The following is a 26,939-nucleotide window of genomic DNA, read 5'->3' as shown; positions in this document are numbered from 1 at the left end:
ACCCTTACCCCAACCTGACCCAATCTGAACCCCCACCATTCCAACCAACCCTTATCCTGACCCGACCCCATCTGAAACCCCCCCTCACCCAGCCTATCCTTGTCCCCCACCCGACCCAAACCAACCCAACACCACCTGGAATCAACCTGACCCTCATCCCCAGTGTTCAACAACCCCAGCCCCACCACATCCAAGGCCCACCAGCTCAGTTGTCTGCCTCTGCCACTCTCCCATTTGTCCAGCCCTCCCCAACCCTCTACAATCTCCGACCCCAAATTCTGGTGATGTTTGACCCCCACCTCCTGAATATCCGATCCGCCCGGCTCCCTGAACATCTGGACTCCACCCTCCCGACGTCTGATTGCCCCCCGTCACCCTCCCCATCAATGACTGAACACTCACACCTCGACATGTCTGACCTCGCCACCTCCCAGCTCTCCCCCCACACCGCCCTGATGTCCAACCCCTACCCCACTCCCCCAACCCATCCACTTACCTCAGACACTTACCTTCTCCCTGTTTTCAATTGTACCTTTAAACACACCTGCTTTACGGTAGTTAATGCTGCAAAAAAGGGGGTGTGTTCTTCTTTGATCTATTGCTGTGATTCTCCTGGGCCCCAATGCTGGACTCAGGGACCCACTGCTTTGCTTGAATCCCACCTGCCCCGAGTGAGGAAGCAGGCGAGACAGACACTGAGGAAATCTAGCTCAGTTAAGTGGGTTGGCAATCTGATGCTGATTAGGGGAAGGTGAAGGCCCAGTGGTATTATCGCTAGATTATTAATCCAGAAACTCAGCTGGCCAGCATTTATTGCCCATCCCTAGTTGCCCCAGGACAGTTGAGAGTCAACCACATTGCTGTGACTCTGGAGTCACATGTAAGTCAGATCAGGTGAGGATGGCAGATTTTCTTCTCTATAGGACGTTAGTGAACCAGATGGCTTTTTCTGACCATTGACAATAGTCATCTGTAGATTCGCAATTCCAGGATTTTTTTTTCTGATGAAACTGTGACCCCCTTATTATTATATTTTTGGGCTTATATTGTGGTGGGATTCGAACCTGGGTCTCAGCCATGATTGAATGGTGGAGCAGACTCGATGGGCCGAACGGCTTAATTCTGCTCCTATGTCTTATGATCTTATGGTTGGGAAGCCTCTAGTACCCCTGCACATTGTTTCTAATCAAGTAACCATGTATTGCCCCCTTGAATACCTCAGTTAAACCTGCCTCCACCACTCTTCCAGGCTGTGCATCCCGGAGCGCAACCATTCACTGTGTGAAAGAAGTTTTCCCTCACGTCACATTTATGCAACATTCTTCACAACCACAAGATGCTCGAATGTATTTGACAGCCAATGAAGTATTTTTGAAGTATGGTCACTGTTGTAATGCAGCTGCAGAGAAAAGTGAATCTTTCTAGTAACTCCTCCTTATCAATTCTTAACCCATAGGCTTTGACTCTGGGACCATCTTCTTCTTTGTAAAGACATTTAAGACGTCTCTGAGTTACAGGTGTATTTCCAACAATTTTTAGGCATTATTTACAGCGTTATTTTTACATAGAATCATCATCCAGCAAAGGGGGGAGCCAGTTGCCCCATTGTTTGGTGTCAGCTCTTTGAGTGAACTATTAATTAGGTTCACTTTACCACCCTTGTGTTTCCGATGCCAAACTGCACTTTAACAGAACGTACTGCAGCCTAGTTAACTTGCAGAGATATTAAAGGGAAATTGAGTCATCATTCTAATTCCATGTATTATTCCATATGTTCCTGTTAACAGCACAGTTTGATTGTCTTTAATGAAAGATATGAATTTTTGCTCAGGATTATCTGCAAAGTTCATAATGTTATTGAATTAACATTAGCGCATTACATTTTAATTGATGTGATTTGCTCTAATACAGAAGGTTGTGGACTTATTAAGTAATATATTTGGAATTATTCACTGCTGGTTTCCAAAGCCACAGCCTACTTAGAAATCCTATACTTAATTTTGCGAACTTTTCTTTAGCAATTCTTCTGTCTTTGAATAAAGTAACACTTTCCCGAATGGCCTTTCTTCCATGTCGACTATTTTCCTTAAAACCCATCTCTTTCATTGGTCACCCGTCCCAATATTTCCTTAAAGTGGCTAGGTGTGAAATCGTATTTGATAGTGCTGCCTGGGAGGGTGGCAGAGGCAGCTTGCCTCATATCCTTGGAGTATGAGCTCCCTGATTGAAGTAAGGATTACCCAATCGGGGAGTCTTGCCTGTATATACATTGAGGAGTGTCAGGGCCACTGACACTCTGGATTCTGGCTTTGTACCTGAAGCACTCTTAGGACTGAACAGAAGTTGTAAATAAAGGGTTTCCTCCGGGTGCTCCGGTTTCCTCCCACAGTCCAAAGAATTGCGGGTTAGGATGAATGGCCATGCTAAAAATTGCCCTTAGTGTCCTGAGATGCATTGGTTAGAGGGATTAGTGGGTGAATATATGGGAGTAGTGTCTGGGTGGGATTGTGGTCAGTGCATACTCGATGGGCCCTATGGCCTCTTTCTGTACTGTAGGGATTCTATGAATATTAAAAAAAGGCAATCTGGTGAAAGGACACTGGTTTCTGAGGAGTTATTTCAGTTTCTTTGTTCAAGTATTTATCCAATTCTGTTTTGAAACTTGTTCCTCCATCCTTTTAGGAACTGCATTCCAGATCATAGAATGATAGAATGGTTACAAGGCTGCAGGAGATGACCTTTACTGTCCACACTCACCGTCTGCAGGTCCATCTCAGCTCATCCCATTACCCTGCCATTTCCCCATAGCTGTGCAAATACTTCCTCTTCAGACACTTATTCCATTCTCTTCTGAAAGCCTGGATTGAATCTGTGTCCATGAACAAAGAACAACACAGCACGGGAAACAGGCCCTTTGGCCCAACGAGCCCGCGCCGCCATCCCACTGTCTCAGTGTCCTATTCATGATTTTAGTCTACGCCTAATGTGCGAGGATCAGGGAGGTCCAATATAGGGACAATTTGTTACCCAATCAATCAGCCTAAAAGCACATCTTTGGGATGTGGGAGGAAACCGGAGCACCCGGAGGAAACCCACGCAACCACGGGGAGAATGTGCAAACTCCCACAGACACAGGCCCAAATCCATGTGTCCGCACAGTAACAGAGATAGTCTCTGAGCTGTCATGTTGCCCTTGAGATGGTCCAGTTTAAGCACACTAACGACATGAAGCAATAGGCAACTCCCGAAGCAACGTCCAAGAGCAGCCCACTACAACCTGCCGCATGCATGCCCCTTGCTGGACAACAAGGTGGACTTAAATGCCTGTGGAGACAAAAAATTCATTATTAAACAGGCCAAGACTGTAACATCCCTGAGGCAAAAACGGAATCCCAAGCCTACAATGTTTAGTAAGGCCTGCTATATCCCCCTATATGTAGCCCGCTCATGTGGCTGTCTAAGTGACTCTTAAACAACCCTAGCGTGCCTGCTTCCACCACCTTACTCGGCAGTGCATTCCACACCCCCACTACCCTTTGCGTGAAAAACTGCCCTCTAATATTTGTCTTATACCTAGCCCCCCTCACCCTAAGCCCGTGACCCCTCGTTCTATCCATTTCTAATAGCGGAAAAAGCTTACCACCATTTACTCTATCTATCCCCTTCATAATCTTATAAACCTCTATTAGATCCCCCCTCAGCCGACGTCTCTCAAGGGAAAACAGCCCAAGTTCGTTCAATCTTTCCTCGTAAGACAGCCCTTCCATACCAGGCAGCATCCTGGTAAATCTCCTCTGCACTCTCTCCAGGATCTCTACATCCTTCCGGTAGTACGGCGACCAGAACTGGACGCAGTACTCCAAGTGAGGCCTAACCAACGTTCTATACAACTGCAACATCAGACTCCTACTCTCATATTCTATACCTCTTCCTATGAAGGCTAACATACCATACGCTTTCCTCATCACATTCTGCACCTGCACCGACACCTTCAGGGACTTGTGCACTTGCACCCCCAGGTCTCTCTGCGTATCTATACTCCGGATAGTTCTACCTTTTATCGTATAACTCCCCTCCACATTATTCCGGCCAAAGTGCATCACCTCGCATTTCTCCGGATTAAATTCCATTTGCCATCTATCTGCCCAATCTACCAGCCTGTCTATGTCCTGTTGCATTGCCAGGCACTGCTCCTCAGTACCTGCCAATCCAACCATCTAAGTGTCATCAGCAAATTTGCTGATCACACCACCTACCCCCTCTTCCAAGTCATTAATATATACCACAAATAGAAGAGGTCCTAGTACCGAGCCCTGCGGCACACCACTGGTGACAGACCTCCAATTGGAAAAGGAGCCTTCCACTACTACTCGCTGTCTCCTCCTCCCAAGCCAGTTCTCCACCCATCTACATACCTGGCCTAGTATCCCATGAGCCTTCACCTTTTCTATCAGCCTACCATGAGGGACCTTGTCAAACGCCTTACTGAAATCCATATAGACAACATCAACGGCTTGTCCTTCGTCAACCGTTTTTGTCACCTCTTCAAAAAATTCCACTAGATTCGTAAGGCACGACCTCCCTGTAACGAAGCCATGCTGCGTATTCCTGATCAGATTGCAGCGCTCCAGATGTTCATACATCCTATCCTTGAGGATCCTCTCCATTAGCTTGCCTATAACTGAAGTCAAGCTCACCGGCCTATAATTCCCTGGGTTATCCCTCTGACCCTTTTTAAGCAACGGTACTACATTTGCAATCCGCCAATCCTCTGGGACCTCACCTGTGTCCAAAGAAGAGACAAAGATTTGCGTCAGAGGCCCAGCAATTTCATCCCTCACCTCCCTTAGCAGCCTGGGATAGATGCCATCAGGCCCCGGAGATTTATCCGTCTTTATACTGTCTAAAAGTCCCAACACCTCTTCCCTCGTGATGACTATTTCCCTCAACGGATCCTCAAACTCCTCAAGCACAGCACCAGACATCAGGCCCCTCTCCTGCGTGAATACCGACGCAAAGTATTCATTCAAGATCTCCCCCATTCCCCCAGGCTCCAAGCATAGTTCCCCTCCTCTGTCCCTGAGAGGACCAATCTTCCCTCTAACCATCCTTTTGTTTCTAACATAGGAGTAAAATGCCTTAGGATTTTCCTTAATCCTACCCGCCAAAGCCATTTCGTGGCCCCTTTTTGCCTTTCTGATGCCCCTTTTAAGTTCTCTCCTACATTCTCTGTATTCTTCTAACGCTATCTCTGTCCTCAAATGCCTAGATCTAATGTACGCCTCCCTCTTCCTCCTGACCAGGTCCTCAATATCCCTAGTTACCCACGGCTCTCTAATCCTACCCTTCCCATCCTTCCTCTTGACCGGCACATGTCTTTCCTGCAAAGATTTTAGTTTTCCCTTGAGAGACTCCCACATACCCAGCGTCGACCTGCCATCAAACATCTTACCCCAGTCCGTATCTTTAAGATCCTGCCTAATCCGGTTGTATCTAGCCCTCCCCCAGTTTAACACCCTCCCCTTAGGACAGGCTTCATCTTTATCCATTAATATCTTAAACCAGACAGAGTTGTGGTTCATTCCAGACCCTCACCACTCACAGCACAAGGATGCTTTTCCTCATGAGACAATTGACTTTTTTGTCACCCATCTTAAATCAATGTCTACTGTTTCTCAACCTTTTCTGCCATTAGACCTGTTTCTCCCTCTCTTCTCTCTCCAAACCCAATCGTCAATTTGAACAGTTCGATCAAATCTCCTCTCAACCATCTCTTCTCTTGAGAGAACAGTTCCAATTTCCCCAATCTGTTCATGTAAGCAAAGTCTTTCATCCCTGGAAACATTCTTGTAAATCTTTCTGAATGCTCTCTAAAGCCTTTACATCTTTCTTCGAGTCTGGTGCCCAGAATTAGGCATAATACTCCAGCTGAAGCCAAACCAGTGTTTTATAAATGTTCATTATAACTTCCTTGCTTTGTATTTGATGTCCCTATTTATAGAATTTAAGATCCCGTAAGTTTTATTGACCATTTTCTCAATCTGTGCTGCCAACTTCCACAATTTGTACACCCCCAGGTACTCTTCGTAAAATTATATCCATGATTTTATATTGCCTCTCTTTATTCTTCCTAACTGTATCACTTCACACTTCTCTGTGTTAAAGCTCACCTACCACCTCTCTATCCATTCCAGATCATCACAAGTAAATAATTTTAATAGTTAACTTTTTTTTAATTCATTCATGAGACATGGCTGGCTGGCCAGCATTTATTGTCCATCCCTAGTTGTCCTTGAACTGAGTGGCTTGCTAGGCTATTTCAGAGAGCAGTTAAGAGTCAACCACATTGCTTTGGCTCTGGAGTCACGTGTAGGCCAAACCAAGTAAGGATGGCAGATTTCCTTCCCTAAAGGACATTAGGGAATCAAATGGGTTTTTCTGACAATTGTTTCATGGTCAACAGTATATTCTTAATTTGATATTTTTTAATCAAATTCCACCACCTGCATGGCAGGATTTGAACCCAGGTCTCCAGAACATTAGCCGAGTTTCTGGATTAATAGTCTAGCAATAATACCACTAGGCCAGCGCCTCTCCTGCTTAACCTCTGCTTGTGAGCCATATTGGCAGGAAGTAGCATCTGAAAACTGGAATTGCGCCAGTTTAGGTTGAGAAAGGCAGTGAAGCTGACCTCTGGAGACTGGAGGAGCACCTTGATTCAGCTCGATGCTAAACATCAGACCCAAGCCAGGCTGTGAAAGCTGAGAGTTAGCACTGAAACGGAAGAATCCTTTGACAATCTGCCACTGTTTATGTAGAAATTAGTCATGATAATGGCTGCAAAGTAATAAGTGGGAAATGCTAATGACTGCCAGCTCAAGGTGAGCAAGTACATAAATGGATAGTTAAAGTAAGGAGGAGAGGTTGGAGAGAATTGTAATGCGATAATCATTTCAATATTCTGCATAAAGTGAATACATCAGGGACAATGAACAGGGTGGGGTGAATGGTGCGAGAAAAAGGATAAAACTTGCTACTACTTATCCGAAAACTATGACATTTTGTTGCCCACAAGAGAAAGCATCCACTCAGTGTCTAATTTGGCAATACCTTTCATCATCGGAGTGTGGCAACTAGGGGATTTTCGCAGTAACTTCATTGCAGTGTTAATGCAAGCCTACTTGTGACACTGGTAAAATAAACTAAACTTATACATCTCAATTAGATCTCCTCTCATTCTTCTGCACTCTGGAGAGTATAGGCCTAAACTATCTGTCTCTCTTCATAAGACAAACCTCTCATCTCTGGAATCAATCTAGTGAACCACCCTAGAACTGCCTATATCCTTTCTCAAATAAGGAATCCAAAACTGTAAACAGTACTCCAGGTGCGGCCTCACCAATGCCTTGTATAGTTGCGGTAACTCCACCTTACTTTTATACTCTATTCCTTTAAGTATGAATGCCAAATTCCATTTGCTTTCCTTATTAGCCGCTGAACTTACATACCAATTCTCTGCAACTAATGCACTAGATCACTCAGATCCCTCTGCACTGAAGCGCCCTGAAGTATCCCTCCATTTAGATAATAATTTTCCTTTCTATTTTTCCGACTGAAATGGATAACCATTCAGTGGGATGTTCAGAAACCCCTAACACAATCAGGGTGGATGGTGAGATGTTTTCACCACTGGGAGAGTCTTGAACAAGGGAACTTAGCTACAAGATAAAGGACTGGCCACTTAAAACTGAGCTGTGTAGAAATTTCTTCTCTCGGAGGGTGATGAACCTAAGGAATTCTCGGTCCTAAAGACTAATGGAGGCTGGATCATTAAAAGTATTCAAAGTGGAGGTGGATAAATGTAGGTGAGATCACACCTATATTTAACTTACTCTCCTTATTTAAAGAGGGGTGTCGGGATATTTATGGAGGGATAGGGAGGTGGTTTGGACTGGGTTGATTCCTGGGGTGAAGAGATTTCCTTAGCAGGTAAGATTGAGCAGGTTGGGCCCGTACTCTTTGAAGTTTAGAAGAATGAGAGATGATCTTATTGAAATGTGCAAGGTTCTGAGGAGGGGTAGACGCTGAGAGGATGTTTCTCTTTGTGGGCAATCTTGAATCAAGGAGCACAGTTTCAGAATGAAGAGTCTCACATTTCAGGAGATGAGGAAGAGCCCCTTCTCTTAGAGGGTCATTAGTCTTTGGAATTCTCTTCCTCAGTAAGCAGTTGAAGCTGGTTCATTGAGTATATTCAAGACTGATTTAAAGAGAATCCTGAGCTGTGGAAGAATTCCAGGTTATGGGGAAAAGGCAGGAAAGTGGGGTTGGGGCCAAGGTCCAGGTGAGCTATGATCGTACTGAATGGTAGGATAGGATTGAAGGGACCAAAAGCCTTCTCAAAGAACAAAGAACAGTACACATAGGAACAGGATCTTTGGCCCAGCTATGCCAACACAGATGTCTCTCTAATTTAATGTTTTCTTGCCTCTACATGGTCCATGTCCCTTATTCCCTGCCTATTCACGTATCTATCCAGATGCCTCCTGAACGTTATTATAGAATCTGCTTCTACTACCTCCTCCGGCAGCGCGTTCCAGGCACTCACCATCCTCTATGTGGAAAACTTGCCCCTTATATCTCTTTTAGACTTTCCCCCTCTCATTTTCAACCTATGCCCCCCAAGTAATTGACCCTTCGACTCTGGCAAAAAGACTTTGACTATCCATTCTATCCAAGCCTGTCATAATCTTGTAAACTTTTATCAGGTTCCCCCACCCCCCCCCCCGAACCCCGCACCTCATCCTCCAACACTCCAATGAAAACAATCCAAGTTTGTTCAACCTTTCTTCATAGTCTCTATCCTCCAAACTAGGCAACATCCTGGTAAATCTCTTCTGGACCCTTTCCAATGCATCAACATCCTTCCGGTAGTGCGGCAACCAGAATTGTACGCAATTGTAATCCTGCACTGATTTCCCATGTTACAGGCAGGGGAGCTTGTGGCATAATGGTAGTGTCACTAGACTAGTAATCCAAAGACCCAGGGTAATGTTTTGGGGACCCTGGTTTGAATCCAGCCACAGCAAATGATGGAATTTAAACTCAATAAAAGATATCTAGAATTACAAATCTACTGATGACCATGAAACGACTGTTGGAAAAACCCATCTGGTTCGCTAATGTCCTTTAGGGAGGGAAATCTGCCATCCTTACCTGGTCTGGCTGAGATGTGACTCCAGATCCCAACATTGTGGTTGACTTTTAAACCCTCGCTCAAGGGCAATAAGGAATAAATGTTGACCCAGGCAGCCACGTCCCATGAAAGAATTTTTAAAAGACTTACAAATATTTGAATTAGGGGCAGAAATAGGCCATTCAGCCCATACAAGCCTGCTGTACTATTTAATAATACGATTGTGACCTCAGCTCCACATGCCCATCGAATTCCGATATATTTTGACTACCTTGTTAGTCAAGAATCTATCTGCCTCTGCCTTGAAAATAGTCAACGACCCTACCTCCGCCGCTCACTATGGAAGAGTCTCAAAGACTCACAAGAAATAAAAAGTAAAAGTAAAGATTACTTATTAGTCACAAATAAGGCTTACATTAACACTGCAATTCAGTTACTGTGAAAATCCCTTTGTGGCCATAGTCTGGCACCTGTCCAGGTGTTCGCCTACTTCCTTTAAACTGCTACAGAAACTTAGTTCTGCACAATTTCCTGCACTATAACACTCACAGTGCTGGGCTTGGCCATCATGTTAAAATCAGGCTGATCTCATCGTTTTGAAGACTGTGTGGGGGGCACAAAGACACAATTTAGATGCCTCCTGATTCCCTGTTGAGTTTGGGCCACGTTGATGAATCTACGATGTGACGTGAATGGTTATCAGACCATGTTGTACCCTTGGAAATGTTTCTCCGTAGCACATGGTTCTTCCAAAGGGGTAGCAGAAAATATGACCTTCCTGCGTCAGGTCCAAAGGAAGTAACGTTTAATTGGAAAATGATATTCAGATTCAGACATATTGCTCTCATTGACGTGAAACAGATTAATTCCCTTTCGTTGCTAATTACAAAAATAAAGCATTCATCGAGGTTATGGAGTGACCTCGGGTAAATCGTGAGTGGCACCGCATTTCTGCTCATTACAATAGTTTAGAAAATGTATTCAGCCTGCGCTAAATTAGCAAAGTGATTCCACCTCCTTACTCTGAATGTCTGTTCGAGGGTATAAATAGGGATGAGGGTTTGTGGCTTCTCAGCGCAGTTTGCAAGTTTTGCTGGGCCCGGATTCACTGGTCGGACGTCATGCAGTCTGCCTGCCTCGCCGTTTACCTCCTCTGCCTCGTCTCTCTCTCCGCAGCTTGTTACATTAACAACTGCCCCATAGGTGGCAAAAGGTCCATCATGAGCAGGGAGATCAGACAGGTAAGGGGCAGCATTCTGTGTCTTTCTGTCTAGCTCATCATTCCATTGAGCGATCATATTAATATCTGAGAAGTACAATTTATATTTGAAGATGGCAGTGTGACTTTCATCTTCCTGCGGCTGCTTTATATCGTTATGTCGCTCCTGTGCAATTGTTGAACAGAGTCCAGAGGCTGCCTTGAGGTTTGCCATCCCTGGTTGGACATATCTCAGGAAGTTTTATCATTAGGGCCTCGCTCATCCCAAAACTGTTACATCCTGCCCAAGGTCATCAGGCCTTCCTATGGTCCACCCCTCACCCATACCGATGCCCGTGTCGGACGGGCCAGTTAAATTCCAGCAATTATCTCTGGCTTTCAACTGCTTCGACCAATTAGACAGCTTCTTCGCCCCTCTCCGATTTTTTTTTATATAACAAACAGACAGGAGGATTCAAAAATAAATCTTTGTTTTTAGCATTCCTGTGATGTTCTGGCAGAGTGGCCAGAGTGAGCTGGAAATTAATTTCGGGGTTAGTAATCCACCGCCTGTACTTGTTCAGGGCAAACCTGGCCAGCCAGGAGCAGGTTCTAATGCCAACCTAGGGACGGGCACTCTCATGGCACGGTGGTTCAGTGGTTGGCATTGCTGCCTCACAGTGCCAGGGGCTTGGGTTCAATTCCAGCCTTGGGTCACTGTGTGGTGTTTGCACATTCTCCCTGTGTGTTTCCTCCGGGCGCTCCGGTTTCCTCCGGGCGCTCCGGTTTCCTCCGGGCGCTCCGGTTTCCTCCCACAGTCCAAAGATGTGCGGGTTAGGCTGTTTGACCAGGGTTAATTGACCCTAGTGTCAGGAGTTTAACAGGGTAAATGTGTGAGGTTACAGGAATAAGGTCCTGGGTAGGATTGTTGTCGGTACAGACTCGATGGGCTGAATGGCCCCCTTCTGCACTGTTGGGATTCTATTCGATGGAATCGCGAGGGACAGCTGACAATGACAAGATCAAAGCAGATGATTAATCATTTCTCTCATTGCTGTTTTGTGGGAAATTGCTGTGTATAAATCTGCTGCTGTGGTGCTCCTGCAGTGAGTATATCACATTAAGCTGGGAACAGCTTGGAAGTGTATGTTTACCCTTCAGACAAAAAGTGTTAGAATTTTCCTTCAAAGAGCGAAGTGTGAAAATCTCTGGAGATTCTCCCCTGGAATTGAAGCTCTGATAACAGCGGCCTAACCACTTCCCCATGCTTTTCCCAGTGTATGCCATGTGGCCCTGGCAACAGAGGCCATTGCTTTGGAGCCAGCATTTGCTGCGGGGAGGATATCGGTTGCCACATCGGGACCTCCGAGACACTGACGTGCCAGAAGGAAGACTACCTCCTGTCTCCGTGTGAACCCACTGGCAGAGCCTGTGGGAGAAATGGTGGGAAATGTGCCTCATCAGGAATCTGCTGTAATGAGCGTGAGTAACTGGCTCATCAGTACCAATTCACTCAAAAAAAAGGGCCTTAGTTCACACCAGGAAGTATGACTGGTGTGGGTGTGTGTGTGTGTGTGTGTGTGTGTGTGCAAGAGGGGGTAGTCAGGGTTGGATAGTGGGAGGTTTTAAGTTTATTTATTAGTGTCACAAGTAGGCTTATATTAACACTGCAATGAAGTTACTGTGAAAATCCCCTAATTGCCACACTCCAGCACCTTTTCGGGTACATTGAGGGAGAATTTAGCATGGCCAATGCACCTAACCAGCACGTCTTTTGGAGGAAACTGGAGCACCTGGGGAAACCCACGCTGACAACGTGCAAACTCCACACAAACAGTGACCCAAGTTGGGAATCGAACCCAGGTCCCTAGCACTGTGAGGCAGCAGTGCGAACCACTGTGCCACCGTGCCGTACTGGAGGTGGGGGTGGAGTGGGTTTTGTAGGGGATTCCTGCAAAACTGGCATGTTGCATTTATACTTTTTTTCCATCAAATAACATAAGAATTGAGAGCGAGAGTGGACAACTGAGCCCCTCACACCTGCTCTGCCATTTAATACGATCATGGCTGATGTGATCTAAGCCTCAACTCCACTTTCCTGTCCCTCATCCATAACCCTTCAACCCACTACTACTGAAAAAATCTGCTTATCTCCTCCTTAAATTTACTCATCGTGGATTCTACAGAATCACCACCCTTTGAGAGAAATAATTTCTCCTCATCTTGGTTTTAAATTGGCTAAAATCAGAATTAGTTTCCATTCATATGACTTCAGTCAGAAAGATGTTTTCCGCACGTTTCAGATGACAGGGCAGCTTTAAAACAAAGTGCAGTTCACACCATCCCACCTGGCACTGATAATCCACACTGAAAAACAACAAGGGGCGGGATTCTCTGACCAGACTCACCTCAAAACCAAAGAATCCCAGCTGAGGACAATGGACCTTTGCATAGTCCATCCCCCCGCGTCCGCACCCCCTCCGCCCCCACCCACTATCATTCCCATTGTGGGTGGGACGGGAGAATTCCGGCCAAGATTTCTGCATTCAGTGAAGGTTCAAAAGTAAAGATTAATTAATAGAAGTCCCATGTGAAATGCCTGCTAGGAATGCATACATAGAATTTTGGGAGCTCATTCCTCTCTATCATTTTTGTATCTGCGATTTCCCAAAAGGTGCTCCTGGCAGGGGGAGCTGAACACACCATCATAAGAACATAAGAACGTAAGAAATAAGAGCAGGAGTAGGCCATCTAGCCCTTCGAGCCTGCCCTGCCATTCAATAAGATCATGGCTGATCTGAAGTGGATCAGTTCCACTTTCCCGCCTGCTCCCTCATGTTCCTGGTTAGATCACAATGACTTGATGGTGCGGAGAATGGGAAATGAGACTCCCCCCACCCCCCCCCCCCCGCCACTTCCCTGATCCAAAACCCAACTAAGCTGATAGGGCAAGGGGTTCATCCCAGGTGGAATTTTCCCAGTCTGTCCGCCACGGGAATCACAGCGGATGGGACAGAAAATTTGGTGGACCGTGCAAAAGCACGTTGACTGACCTCAGATGGGAATTTCTGGCCTTGGGGCGAGCGTGGCAGAAAGTCCAGCCCCGTGAGTTTCAAGCAAGCCTCTGGTCTTCATGGGCGTAATACAGGGCAGGATTAAGCTCATATATCGCATAAAATTGGAAGTATCACAGAGAGAGCCACAAGGATACTCAACATGGAAAGGCCACCCTAATCCAGCTTATAAGGGAAAATGGCATCATTGGGAGACACATAGAAATCAGCCATTCGCCCCTTCGAGCCTGCTGCTCCATTCATTATGATCATCAAATTCAATACTCTGATCCCCCCTTCCCCTCATATCCCTTGACCCCTTTAGCCCCATGAGCTCTATCTAATTTCTACTTGAAATCACACAATGTTTTGGCCTCAACTGCTTTCTGTGGTAGTGAATTCCACACATTCACCATTCTCTGGGTGAAGAAATTTCTCCTCACCTCAGTTCTAAAAGGTTTACCCCTTCTGATCCCTAGTTCTGGACTCCTGCACCATTGGGAACATTCTTTCTGAATCTACTCTGTCTAATCCCATTAGAATTTGACAAATTCCCCGGGAATTGTAGACCGGTGAGTCTCACTTCTGTTGTGGGCAAGGTTTTGGAAAAAATTATTAGGGATAGGATTTATAGTTATTTGGAGAGTAATGAGTTGATTGGAGATAGTCAGCATGGTTTTGTGGCGGGTAGGTCGTGCCTTACTAACCTTATTGAGTTTTTTGAGAAAGTGACTAAAGAGGTGGATGGGGGTAAGGCAGTGGACGTGGTGTATATGGATTTTAGTAAGGCGTTTGATAAGGTTCACCATGGTAGGCTTCTGCACAAAATGCAGATGTATGGGATTGGGGGTGATCTAGGGAACTGGATTAGGAATTGGCTAGTGGATAGGAGACAGAGGGTAGTGGTTGACGGTAAATATTCATCATGGAGTTCGGTTACAAGTGGTGTGCCTCAGGGATCTGTGTTGGGGCCACTGCTGTTTGTGATTTTTATTAATGATCTGGATGAGGGTATAGTTGGGTGGATCAGTAAATTTGCTGATGACACCAAAGTCGGAGGTGTGGTAGATAGTGAGGAAGGGTGTCATAGTTTGCAGGAAGACTTAGACAGGTTGCAGAGCTGGGCCGAGAGGTGGCGGATGGAGTTTAATGCAGAGAAATGTGAGGTAATTCACTTTGGTAGGAATAACAGATGTGTTGAGTATAGGGCTAACGGGAAGACTTTGAATAGTGTGGAGGAGCAGAGGGATCTAGGTGTATGTGTACATAGATCCCTGAAAGTTGGGAATCAAGTAGATAAGGTTGTTAAGAAGGCATACAGTGTCTTGGCGTTTATTGGTAGGGGGATTGAATTTAGGAGTCGTAGCGTTATGTTGCAACTGTACACAACTCTGGTGCGGCCGCACTTGGAGTATTGTGTGCAGTTCTGGTCCCCACATTACAGGAAGGATGTGGAGGCTTTGGAGAGGGTGCAGAGGAGGTTTACCAGGATGTTGCCTGGTATGGAGGGGAGATCCTATGAGGAGAAGCTGAGGGATTTGGGGTTGTTTTCGCTGGAAAGAAGGCGGCTAAGAGGGGATCTTATTGAAACATATAAGATGATTAGAGGTTTAGATAGGGTGGATAGTGATAGCCTTTTTCCTCTGATGGAAAAATCTAGCACGAGGGGGCATGGCTTTAAACTAAGGGGGGGTAGTTATAGGACAGATGTCAGGGGTAGGTTCTTTACCCAGAGGGTGGTGGGGGATTGGAATGCCCTGCCTGCTGCAGTTGTAAATGCGCCTAGTTTGGGGGCGTTTAAGAGGTCTGTGGACAGGTTTATGGACGAAAAGGGATTGGTTTAGGTTAGTGGGTCATTGTTGTTGTTTTTTTTTAACTGGTCGGCGCAACATCGTGGGCCGAAGGGCCTGTTCTGCGCTGTAATGTTCTATGTTCTATGTTCTATGTTAAGTTTCTATGAGATTTCCCTCACTCTTCTAAACTCCAGTGGTTTTGCAGTGTTAATACCACTAGGCTACTAAACCAGAATCCGAGGCTCGTGCATTCTCTGGGCACACAGGTTCAGGACCCATTACAGCAACTGGTGACATTTAAATTAAATAAATGAATAAAATCTGGAAATGGAAGCAAATCCCAGTGAGGATGACCATTAAACTGTCATTGATTGTTGTAAAAACCCAATTGGTTCAATAATAGGTTTAGACAGGGGAGATTCAGAAAGATTTGATTTTGATTTGATTTATTATTGTCACGTATGTTAATACAGTGAAAAACATTGTTTCTTGTGCGCTATACAGACAAAGCACACCGTTCATAGAGAAGGAAATGAGAGAGTGCAGAATATAGTGTTACAGTCATAGCTAGGGTGTAGAGAAAGATCAACTTATTGCAAGATAAGTCCATTCGAAAGTCTTATAGCAGCAGGGAAGAAGCTGTTCTTGAATCGGTTGGTACATGACCTCAGACTTTTGTATCTTTTTCCCGAAGGAAGTAGGTGGAAGAGAGAATGTTCAGGGTGGGTGGGGTCCTTAATTATGCTGGTTGCTTTGCTAAGGCAGTGGGAAGTATAGACAGAGTCAATGGATGGGAGATTGATTTGCATTATGGATTGGCTACATTCACGACCTTTTGTAGTTCCTTGCAGTCTTGGGCAGAGCAGGAGCCATACCAAGCTGTGATACAACCAGAAAGAATGCTTTCTATGGTGCATCTGTAAAAGTTGTAAGTGTAAAAGGACGTTCACAGTGGTGGTGGAGTCCAGAAATAAGGGTCATAGTTTGAGGATAAGGGGTAAACCTTTTAGAACTGAGGTGAGGAGAAATTTCTTCACATAGAGGGTAGTAAATGTATGGAATACACTTCCACAGAAAGTAATTGAGGCCAAAACGTTGTCATTTCAAGAAGTAATTAGATATACTCTTGCGACTAAAGGGATCAAGAGATATGGGGGGAAAGGAAGATCAGGATATTGAATTTGATGATTGGCCATGATCAAGGTGAATGACAGAGCAGGCTGGAAGGGCTGAATGGCTGACTCCTACTTCTATTTTCTATGTTTCTCTGCAATTTACCATCCTTACCCGGTCTGGCCTACTTGTGACTCCAGACCCACAGCAATGTCATTGATTCTGAATTGGTGTAATAGTCTATTCAAGTTGTACTATCCAGCTACTATCCAGCATTTCGAGAAGTTGGCCCACTACCACCTTCTCAAGGGCAATTAGGATGGGTAACAAATGCTGGCTTAGCCAATGACACCTAGATTCCATGAAAGAATGAAAAAAAAAGCAATGGACAGAGTAAAAGAAACCGTTTAACTCAAGCTAGACTCTTCCATCAAATGTTCAGCTTTGACAATGAGCGTACAGCATTCTGCACTGCAAAAGGAGCAAAGAATTTAACACTAGAATTGGAATATTTTAATAATATTTCTTTTCCCCCAGATTTAGCAATTTGTATAAACCTATTTATCTATTTTTTCTCACTTGAAGCAAGTTTATTCTAACTGTCTTGCACACTCAAGGTATAAAAGTCTGAGGTCACGTACCAGCCAACTCAAAAACAACTTCTTCCCTGCTGCCGTCAGCCTTTTGAATGGACCTACCTCACATTAAGCTGATCTTTCTCTATACCCTATCTGTAACTTCAACATTACATTCTGCACCCTCTCCTTTCCTTCTCCCCTATGTAGTCAGTGAATGGTATGTGTGAAGTGCAAGAAACAACACTCCTCACTGTATCCCAACACGTGCGACCATAGTAAATCAATTCAATCACTTCTATAAAGATGTCATTAGTTATGGATATTGGAGGTGCTATGTAATGGTGTGGATAGTGCATACGGACAAACATTGCTGTGTTCCCCTGTTTCAGAGAGCTGTGCTATGGATCCCACGTGTGAGATCAGGACCATCTATGCTTCAGATTAATGCGTGCGCTTGGAGGAACCAGAAGAGCCGAGAGCCTGAATTGTTACCTGAAGCTCGACGTGCATAACCATTGAATATAGGCATCTTTTAATGCAGAATAGTTAGAAATGATAACTTGTAAAGATTTCCAGGCATACACAGATGCTTTAAGCTTAGCGTGAAATAATGCCAAAACGTGGGATAACCATTAACAGTAAAATAAAACACACCAATCATTTACCCCCTTTTTCTTGAGTATTTCTCATTTTCAAGCAGTGACATTTGAGAGCTGGTGTTAATATGTAGCAAAATAAAGTCCTTTATTTCACAAGGTGGGAATTAAAATGTCAGAATGAGAACTCTCTGTTCGAACTTATTTCACACAAACTGCCTCATGGAATCTGTTGATAGCTTTCCGAAGCCGACATCTCCACATGGTAACTTTCAAGCCAGATACAGGAGCAAGAACCTTGGAAGATTGGACACAGACATTTTGCAGATTTTAACATCATATTTTTGGGGAAAATGTTTTCATTCACATCAGCTTCACAGGTTACAATTTACATCGGGGACAATCGGAAAAGAAGGTGGATTTCATTTCTTCTTCTGAATCTGTTGTACCAACATGTCCATCTGATGTTACAAAAGAGCCAGGGAGGTAAATGGGGAGAAAAAAAAATACAGTTAAGATAATGTCACATTTATCCAGCTCTGATAGAATCATAAGTAGAATATCTGCAGTGCAGAAGGAGTCCATTCAGCCCATCAAGACTGCACTGACTTTGTAAAAGAGCATCTTACCCAGGCCCACCCCATCCCTGTAACCCCACATGTTTAGCATGGGCAAGCCACCTAACCTGCACATCTTTGGAGCGTGGGGGGAAACCGGAGCATCCAGAGGAAACCCACACTGACATGGGGACAATGTGCAAACTCCGCACAGACATTGACCCGAGGCCAGAATTGAACTTGGGTCCCTGGCACTATGAGGCAGCAGTGCGAACCACAGTGCCGCTGTGCAGGTATTCTTCAGACTTATTTCAAATATAAAGATAATTAATAATCTCCTTAAAGATAATTCCAACCCACCCACCTTCCCAGTACTATACCATAACTATTCTTCTTTTAGACGTAACCTTTAGGACTAGAATCACATGAATACTAGAAACACACTTTGAAAAACTTAGCCGCCACACTCTGGCACCTGTTCAGGTACACTGAGGGAGAATTTAATATGGTCAATGCACCTAACCTTTGACTAACTGTGTAATCACCAAATGGCAAGGTATAACAGGAAATGATGTGATCTGTGCCAATGTGTGCACCCTTTTTCCAATTTTCAAGTATTTATCAATTCTTTTTTAAAAGTTACTATCGAATCTGCTTCCACCACCATTCAGGCAGTGCACCTCAGGTCATAGAGGCTGGATGTCTCCGGTCTAACATGCCCCACTACCGCTGCAGTGAGAACGGAGAATTTGGCGCTTAGCCCAATCTCTGTTTCACTGCAGCGGAACTGGAAAATCCCAGCTGCAGGCAAGGTCGGAGAACTGGGCCAGAAAATAGGAACAGGAGTAGGCCATTTGGCTCTTCAAGCTTGCTCCACCATCGTTCATTGCAATTACAATATTTTCTCTATGGTTCTTTGCCAATTATCTTCATCCTGCGCCCTCTGATCATCATTTTGAATGCCATACGGTTTTTCCTGTATTTACTTTGTCAAAAACCCTTGTCATTTTAAACATGTGTATTAAATCTCTATTTAGTCTTCACTGTTCTGAGGCGAAGAATCCCAATTCTTTTAGTCTTTCCACATAAGCACAGTCCTTTCTATTCCTTGAATAACAAAACACAACTAAAACGATGATTCAGGGTTCTTAATTTCCACATCTACAAAATGTGTCAACACAACTCTGTAAAGACTCTCGCAGATGACACCAAGTTTGGTGGCGTAGTGGACAGTGAAGAAAATTATCTCTGATTGCAACTGGATCTTGATTAATTGGGCCAGTGGGCTGGAGAATGGCAGATGCAGTTTAGTTTAGATAAGTGCGAGGTGGTACATTGAACCAGGGCAGGACTTACTCAGTTAATTGTAGGGCGTTGGGGAGAGTTACAGATAAAGAGATCTAGGGGTACATGATCATAGCTCCTTGAAAGTGGAGTCACAGGTGGACAGGGTGGTGAAGAAGGCATTCAGTGTGTTTGGTTTCATTGGTCAGAACATTGAATACAGGAGTTGGGGCGTCTGGTTGAAGTTGTACAAGACATTGTAAGGCCATACTTAGAGTACTGTGTACAGTCCTGGTCACCCCATTATAGAAAGGATATTATTAAGCTAGAAAGATGCAGAAGAGATTTACGAGGATGCTACTGGAACCTGATAGTTTGACTTATAAGGAGATGCTGGATAGACTGGGACTTTTTTCTCTGGAGTGTGGGAGGCTGAGGGATGATCTTATAGAGGTCTATAAAATAATGAGGGGCACAGATCAGCCAGATAGTCAATATCTTTTCCAAAGGTAGGGGAGTCTAAAACTAGAGGGCATAGGTTTAAGGTGAGAGGGGAGAGATACAAAAGGGTCCAGAGGGGCAATTTCTTCACACAGAGGATGGTGGGTGTCTGGAACAAGCTGCCAGAGGTAGTTGTAGAGGCGGGTACAATTTTGTCTTTTAAAAAACGTTTAGACAGTGACATGGAAAAGATGGATATAGAGGGATATGAGCCAAACGCAGGCAACTGGGATTAGCTTAGGGGGTTAAAAAAAAAGACAACTTGGACAAGTTGGGCCAAAGGGCCTGTTTCCATGCTGTAAACCTTTCTGACTGTGGGGTTGTGCTATATAAACACAAGATGAATGCGGGTTTCTCTGCAATGCTTTCTCTGATGAGCAAAACACATTTTGAAATTTTTATATAGTTTCTAAAGGAGTTTTCTTTTTGCAAGTCACTATTTGCATTTCCTCAAGCATTAAGAATGTTTTAATTACCACAATGCTCCTTATCACATCCTTACGTGGAGGCCTCAGGAATAAGCAATCCTCCCCTCGACATAACTTAACTTCTTCTGAAACCTGGGAAATAACAAGAAATATTCAACTGGACTTTTCCAATGACCATTTTGTTTAATTGTCCCCTCCCCTCATCATGTTTTACAGTAAGGAATTATCTCTTGTTTCTTTACCTTGAGGGGACTGGAGTACAAAAGAATGGAAGTTCTGGTCCCAGTGACAGGCCAGAAAACTGGGGCATAGAAACGTAGAAGATAGGAGCAGGAGGAGGCCATTTGGCCCTTCGAGCCTGCTCCACTATTCATCAATAATCTAATCCTGCTTTCTCCCCCTAACCTTTGATCCCATTTGCCCCAAGTGCTATATCCAGCTGCCTCTTGAATACATTGTGTTTTGGTATCAACTACTTCCTGAGGTAATGAATTCTTCAGGCTCACCACTCTTTGGGTGAAGAAATATCTCCTCATCTCCGTCCTAAATGGTCTACTCTAAATCCTCAGAGTGTGACCCCTGGTTCTGGACTCCCCCACCACTGGGGACATCCTCCCTGCATCTGTCCTGTCTAGTCCTGTTAGAATTTTATAAGTCTCTATGAGATTCCCCGTCATTTGTCTGATCTCCAGTGAAAATAGTCCGAACCTAGTCAATCTCTCCTCATACATCAGTCTCGCCGTCCCTGGAATCAGCCTGGTAAACCTTCGCCGCACTCTCTCAGCCTTGTCTCAGCAGTTCTGGGAGTGGCCTGGCTGGATTTTAGGCCTATTGAGTAGTTCATTAGCTACCCTGGGTCAGCCCTGATACTTGATGCCTGCAGAAGTGGAATTGCGGGGGGGCGGGGGTGGGGGTGGTGGTGGTGGTGGTAATTGAGTGCTGAAACATCGGGAGTGAGGGCAGGTGAGTGTGGTGTGGCAATGCCTTCCAGCTGCCATAGCATCTTGTCAATATGAGAGAAACTGGAAGGTGGCCCGCTCTCCCAGATGTCAAATGCGCCACTCAAGTGGCCAGTTAACGGCCTATTCCTGCTACTGCTGGCAGGTGAGCAGTCCAACCCATGGGTAGACCGCCTGGTGAGACCTGGCTTGGAGAGGAGCCTCTCAACAACAACGGCTGACTCTGTGACCACAAACCCCTGTCCTCACCAACCGCCAACCCACTTTTGGGGCCACCCTGACTGGCCCCAAGACCCTCAAATACACTTACTTGCAGCAAGGCTGGTACCCAGCTGGATGGAGCCCCAACTGTGGCAACAACCCTTGGAGAGGCTGTTGAAATTGCTGAGCTTCCAGTCCTCCCATTGGCCGGCAGCTCTTAGAGGTGGGTTCTCAAGAGGAAGAGTCCTGAGGGGAGCTAATTAACTATTGGATAGGCATACAATCCAGCTGGGTCTCACCCAAACTGCTGAGGCAAGGTTGTCCCAGCTTTCTGGCCTGCCTATGGAGCCAGTTTCACCCTGAGAGCCAACCTTTCAGTTTGCTCTTGGAAGGGTGTAAAATGTAGATTCAATGGGATAATGGCAATGCTTATCTGTCATTCAAATAATAATCTCTCTCTATTATTGCTACCAAAGTGGATAACCTCAGACTTATCCACATTATTCTGCATCTGCCATGCAGATGCCCACACACCCAGCCTGTCCAATCACACTGAAGGATCTCTGTATCCTCATAATTCAGCCTCCCACCAGACTTAGTGCATCTGCAAATTTAAAGATATTACATTTAGTTCCCTCATAAAAATCATTAATATAGATAGTGAATAACGGGGTCCCAGCACTGATCCTGCATACCCTCTGGCCACTGCCTGCCATTTGGAAAATGACCCATTCGTTCCCACTCTTTGTTTCCTGTCTCCCACCTAATTTCCTGTCCAATTCAACGGACTACCTCCCAATCTCGCACGCTTTAATTTTACACACTTATTTCTTACGTGGGGCATTGTCGAAAGCCTTCTGAAAGTCCAAATAAACTATTTGCACTTGCTCCTCCTCATCAACACTAATAGTTACAGCCTCAAAGAACTCCAGTAGATTTGTCAAGCATGATTTTCCTTTCGTAAAACCATATTGATTCTGCTGACAGCAATTGATGATAGTTTATGCTCGCCATTAATGAGACTAACTTTATATTCTGGATTTATTAATTGAACTTAAATTCCATCAGTTGCCAAGGTGGGATCTGAACCCAGAGCATTGGGCCTGGAGCCTCTGGATTAGGAGCCCAGTGACATTACTATTAGGTTAACATTTCCCCCATGGTGTAGAGCCAAACAACTTCAGCATCACATCCCAAATTCACGACTTCCACTGGCTTGGAGCACCAAGGGGGTAAGTGTACCACCCTCCTGGGAAATATCACCTCTCTTTTCCCACCAGACTGCCTTGAACTAGCAGTTTGTCATTGCTATTTGGTCAAATTCTTGGACGTTCCTACATTAACAGCACTGTGCTGTCATGTTTGTAATGAAGTTACTGTCAAAATGCTCTAGTCACCATACTCTAGCGCCTATTCAGGTACACTGAGGGAGAATTAGCATGGCCAATGCACCTAACCAGCACATCTTTCAGACTATGGGAGGAAAGCGGAGCACCCAGAGGAAACCCACGCAGACACAGGGAGAACATGCAAATTCCACATGGACAGTCACCCAAGCCAGGAATCAAACCCGGGTCTCTGTGAGGCAGCAGTGCCAACCACTGTACCACCATGCTGCCCACTCTCATTTTTATGAACAGTGCTAAATCTTCAGTTGTCCTTTCCAAACTCTTGAGACCCGCATCTTTTGCTTTTCTCTTTGTGTCCCATAATCTCCCTCCTTTCACCATCACCCTTCCCACGAATGCATCAGCCCTTCTCGTTTCCTCAGAAGGAACTCTTCAAAATTGCAGATACGAAAATACAACAAAGCTTGCTCCAACTTATAAATCAAAGAAAAGGTTTAATAAAGGAACATCATTCCTCCAAACTTGGGGGCCTCACCACTCCAAGCTTCCCATGATGCTCCATAGTTCCTTATTTATAGTGGATCAGCTGGTCAGCTGACTATTATACCACTCTGTAATTGGTTCCATGGTTTACTGGGTCAGCTGACCCTTACATTTTATTCCCATTGGTCACATTACATCGGTTTGTCGCCGGTTACACACTAACACTTCTTTCCACCATATCACAAACCTCTCCTTTTGTTCTATCCCCACCCCCTTCACTAACACTGTACCCATTTATAACCCACCAGTACATCTAAAACTGGAAGCTCATTGACCTGAAATGTTAATTCTGTTTCTCTCACTACAGATGCTGCCAGTCTGGCTGAGTATTCGCAGCATTTTGTCTCCCTATTTCAGATTTTCAACTGTCTTAAAGTGAAGATCTCTTAAGCATATAAATTAGATGACATATTTTAATCAATATTGATACTGAATCATTTATTTCTTGATTGGCGTGGTCGCAAGAAGGAGTTGAGATTGTACAAAGTTTGAGAAATGGGAAGTCTTTAGGACTCACCTTGGGAGTTTGGGACAGACTCAGTTCCCTTTTCCCTCCTGGATACCAACCATGAGACCAGTGTTGTGCTCTGGAAAGCTGAGCATTCACAATCAGTAGCAGAAATACCAGGAGGAGGACGCTTCTCTGGGAAGCCATTGCGTTGCTGTGGAAGTCCTTCCGGTGTCCGAGTTATGGAACTGGTAAAAAGACGAGACGGTCAGTACAAGTGGCAAGTTATTGAAAATATTTTTGACTGCGCTGACAATTCAAACAAAATGACTGAAGCTGGCCATTTGGCCCATTGAGTCTGCTGGCTCTTTCAGAGAGTACTCCTGTTAGTCCCATCCCATTACCTCCCCCGTGACTCTAATTCTCTTTCGAAGGCTGGTTTTGAAACTATATCCACCACCCAATCAGGCAGCAAGTTCCAAACTTTAACCACTGGGTAAAAAAATATTATTAACCAAATTGTTAGCCTGTACCTTCTTCCTCAAATGTTTGAGCACAAACTCACTGGAGGATATAGAACATAGAACATGGCTTCACAAATATCCCCATCCTCAATGATGGAGGAGCACAGAACATCAGTGCAAAGATAAGGCTGAAGCATTCACAAAGATCTTCATCCAGAAGTGCCGAGTGGATGGTCCATCTCGGCCTCCTTCAGTAGTCCCCAGCATCTCAGTCTGCAGCCAGTTCGATTCACTCCCTGTGATATCAAGAAACGGTTGGAGGTACTGGGTACAGCAAAGGCAACGGGCCCTGATAACATTCCAGTAATTGTACTGAAGACTTGTGCTCCAGAACCTGCCACTCCCCTAGCCAAGCTCTTCCAGTACAGTGACAACACCGGCATCTACCCAACAATGTGGAAAATTGCCCAGATATATCCTGTACACTAAAAGCAGGACAAATCCAATGTGGTCAATTGCCATCCCATCAGAACTATTTTTGATCATCAGTAAATGATACAAGGAGTTATCAACAGTGCTATAACTCAAGAACTTGAGTAACTTAATAATAACCTGCTCACTGACACAGCTTGGGTTCCACCAGGGTCACTCAGTTCTTGACTTCATTACAGCCTTGGTTCAAACATGGAACTGAATTCCAGAGGTGAGGTGAGAGTGACTGCCCTTTATATCCAGACAGCATTGGCCAGAGTGTGGCATCAAGGAGCCTGAGCAAATCTGGAGTCAATGGGTATTGGGGGTTGGAGTCACATCTGGCATAAAGGAAGATGGCTGTGGCTATTGGAGTTCTAACATCTCAGCTCCAGGATATCTCTGCAGGAGTCCCTCAGGATAGTGTCCGAGGCCCAATAATTTTCAGCTGCTTCATTAATGACCTTCCTTCCATCGTAAGGTCAGAAGTGGGGATGTTTGGTATCATTGCACAATATTCAGCATCGTTTGGGACTTCTCAGATACTGTATAAACTCTAGAGGGTTACCATTGACCAGAAAGTGAACTGCACCATCTATATAAATACTGTGGCTACAAAAGCAGGTCAAAAGCAGGAATCCTGTGGCCAGTAACTCACCTCCTGACTCCCCAAAGCTTATCCATCATCTACAAAGCACAAGCCAGGAGTGTGATGGAATACTCCCCATTTGCCTGGATGGGTGCAGCTCCAACAACACTCGAGAAGCTTGACACCATCCAGGACAAAGCTTGATTGGCACCACATCCACAAACATCCACTCCCTCCACCACCAACGCTCAGTAGCGGCAGGGTATACTATCTAAATGTTTTACAAGGCAGAAAATGAACAGGACAGATGACAGGTAGCAAGGCATTCCACCCACTTATTTATAAAGTTCCATGTAGGAACTGCAGTGAGTGACCAGTGAATCTGTATTTTGGGTGGTATGGGTTGAGGGAGGAGCAGAGACAAAATCTCTTGTCTTTCTCTGTCACAAAGTGCCTCAGGGTCTATTCTGCCTATCTGAGCAAACTGATGCAGCACGGTGGCACAGTGGTTAGCACTGCTGCCTCAAAGCGCCAGGGACCCGGGTTCAATTCCAGCCTCGGGTCACTATCTGTGTGGAGTCTGCACAGTCTCCTCGTGTCTGCATGGGTTTTCTCCGGGTGCGCGAGGTTCCTCCCACGTTCCAAAGATGTGTAGGTTAGGCGGATTGGCAATACTAAATTGCCCCTTATGTCAGGGGGGCTAGCTAGGGTAAATACATAAGGTTGTGGGGATAGGACCTGGGCGGGATTGTTTCAGTGCAGAGTTGATGGGCCAAATGGCCTCCTTCTACACTGTGGGATTCTATGATGCCATTTAAGTTTAACATTTTGTCGGAAACACTGGCCCCCAACATTGCAGCGTTCCCTCATTCCTCCGGTAAAATGCCATCCCGGATCTAGTACTCAATTCCCGGGATAGGATTTGAACACATCATTCCCTGACTCAGACAGGAGAATACAATCACTGATATGGAGAAACCAGCAATGTGTGAAAAGTCAAGGTAACTGTCACCTCTACTTTACATTTGCAGTTTTAAGAAAATGAAATGGATTTCAGAAGGTATATTTGGCTGGACAGAGCTTTTGCTGTGAAGTGCCTCCATTGGCTAAGCGCTCTGACAATTGAGTGAATCATACAATGCAGAAGAGGCCCTTCGGCCCATCGAATCTGCATGAGAAACATCTGAGCTCTTACCTAACCCCATCTACCAGCACTTGGCCCACATCCCTGAATGTTAGGAAATGCCAAGTCCTCATCCAGATACTTTTTAAAGAACATAAGAACATAAGAAATAGGAGCAGGAGTAGGCCATCTAGCCCTTCGAGCCTGCCCCGCCATTCAATAAGATCATGGCTGATCTGTCGTGGCTCAGTTCCACATTCCCGCCCTCTCCCCATAACCCTTAATCCCCTCTCTTATCAAAAACCCATCAACCCGCGTCTTAAAAATATTTAGCGAGGCAGCCTCCACCACTTCAAACATAAGAACATAAGAAATAGGAGCAGGAGTAGGCCATCTAGCCCTTCGAGCCTGCCCCGCCATTCAATAAGATCATGGCTGATCTGTCGTTGCTCAGTTCCACTTTCCCGCCCTCTCCCCATAACCCTTAATCCCCTCGCT

The 26,939-nt window shown here is 45.1% G+C and overlaps 2 protein-coding genes across 2 annotated transcripts; one reads left to right on the top strand and one right to left on the bottom strand.

The window, feature by feature from the left end:
- The first annotated feature begins 10,314 nt into the window (after nt 1-10,314).
- On the top strand, nt 10,315-17,373 carry LOC145349022 (mesotocin-neurophysin MT-like). Its single transcript, XM_080197253.1, has 3 exons — nt 10,315-10,434; nt 11,669-11,873; nt 17,318-17,373. Exons 1-3 carry the CDS (start codon nt 10,315-10,317, stop codon nt 17,371-17,373), a joined length of 381 nt encoding a protein of 126 aa, XP_080053379.1.
- A 303-nt stretch (nt 17,374-17,676) lies between these two features.
- On the bottom strand, nt 17,677-24,001 carry gnrh2 (gonadotropin-releasing hormone 2). Its single transcript, XM_080197238.1, has 3 exons — nt 23,864-24,001; nt 20,343-20,426; nt 17,677-17,985 (listed from the first exon to the last, which is right to left on the bottom strand). Exons 1-3 carry the CDS (start codon nt 23,999-24,001, stop codon nt 17,947-17,949), a joined length of 261 nt encoding a protein of 86 aa, XP_080053364.1. The 3' UTR covers nt 17,677-17,946.
- Nucleotides 24,002-26,939: the final 2,938 nt, after the last annotated feature.

Source organism: Carcharhinus amblyrhynchos, chromosome 1, assembly GCF_965287045.1.
Source record: "Carcharhinus amblyrhynchos chromosome 1, sCarAmb.v2.hapA, whole genome shotgun sequence".
Taxonomy (NCBI): domain Eukaryota; kingdom Metazoa; phylum Chordata; class Chondrichthyes; order Carcharhiniformes; family Carcharhinidae; genus Carcharhinus; species Carcharhinus amblyrhynchos.
This window is presented reverse-complemented; position numbering and strand designations above follow the sequence as displayed.

Excerpts from the sequence above, each read along its gene's own strand:
- LOC145349022 (XM_080197253.1), top strand. The coding sequence starts at position 10,315 with ATGCAGTCTGCCTGCCTCGCCGTTTACCTCCTCTGCCTCGTCTCTCTC. Across the intron at positions 10,435-11,668 it reads TGAGCAGGGAGATCAGACAG|TGTATGCCATGTGGCCCTGG; the intron begins GTAAGGGGCAGC and ends TGCTTTTCCCAG. Across the intron at positions 11,874-17,317 it reads AGGAATCTGCTGTAATGAGC|AGAGCTGTGCTATGGATCCC; the intron begins GTGAGTAACTGG and ends CCCCTGTTTCAG.
- gnrh2 (XM_080197238.1), bottom strand. The coding sequence starts at position 24,001 with ATGGCTTCCCAGAGAAGCGTCCTCCTCCTGGTATTTCTGCTACTGATT. Across the intron at positions 20,427-23,863 it reads GTCTGTCCCAAACTCCCAAG|GTTTCAGAAGAAGTTAAGTT; the intron begins GTGAGTCCTAAA and ends GTTATTTCCCAG. Across the intron at positions 17,986-20,342 it reads ATGTGATAAGGAGCATTGTG|ATGGACATGTTGGTACAACA; the intron begins GTAATTAAAACA and ends TTGTAACATCAG.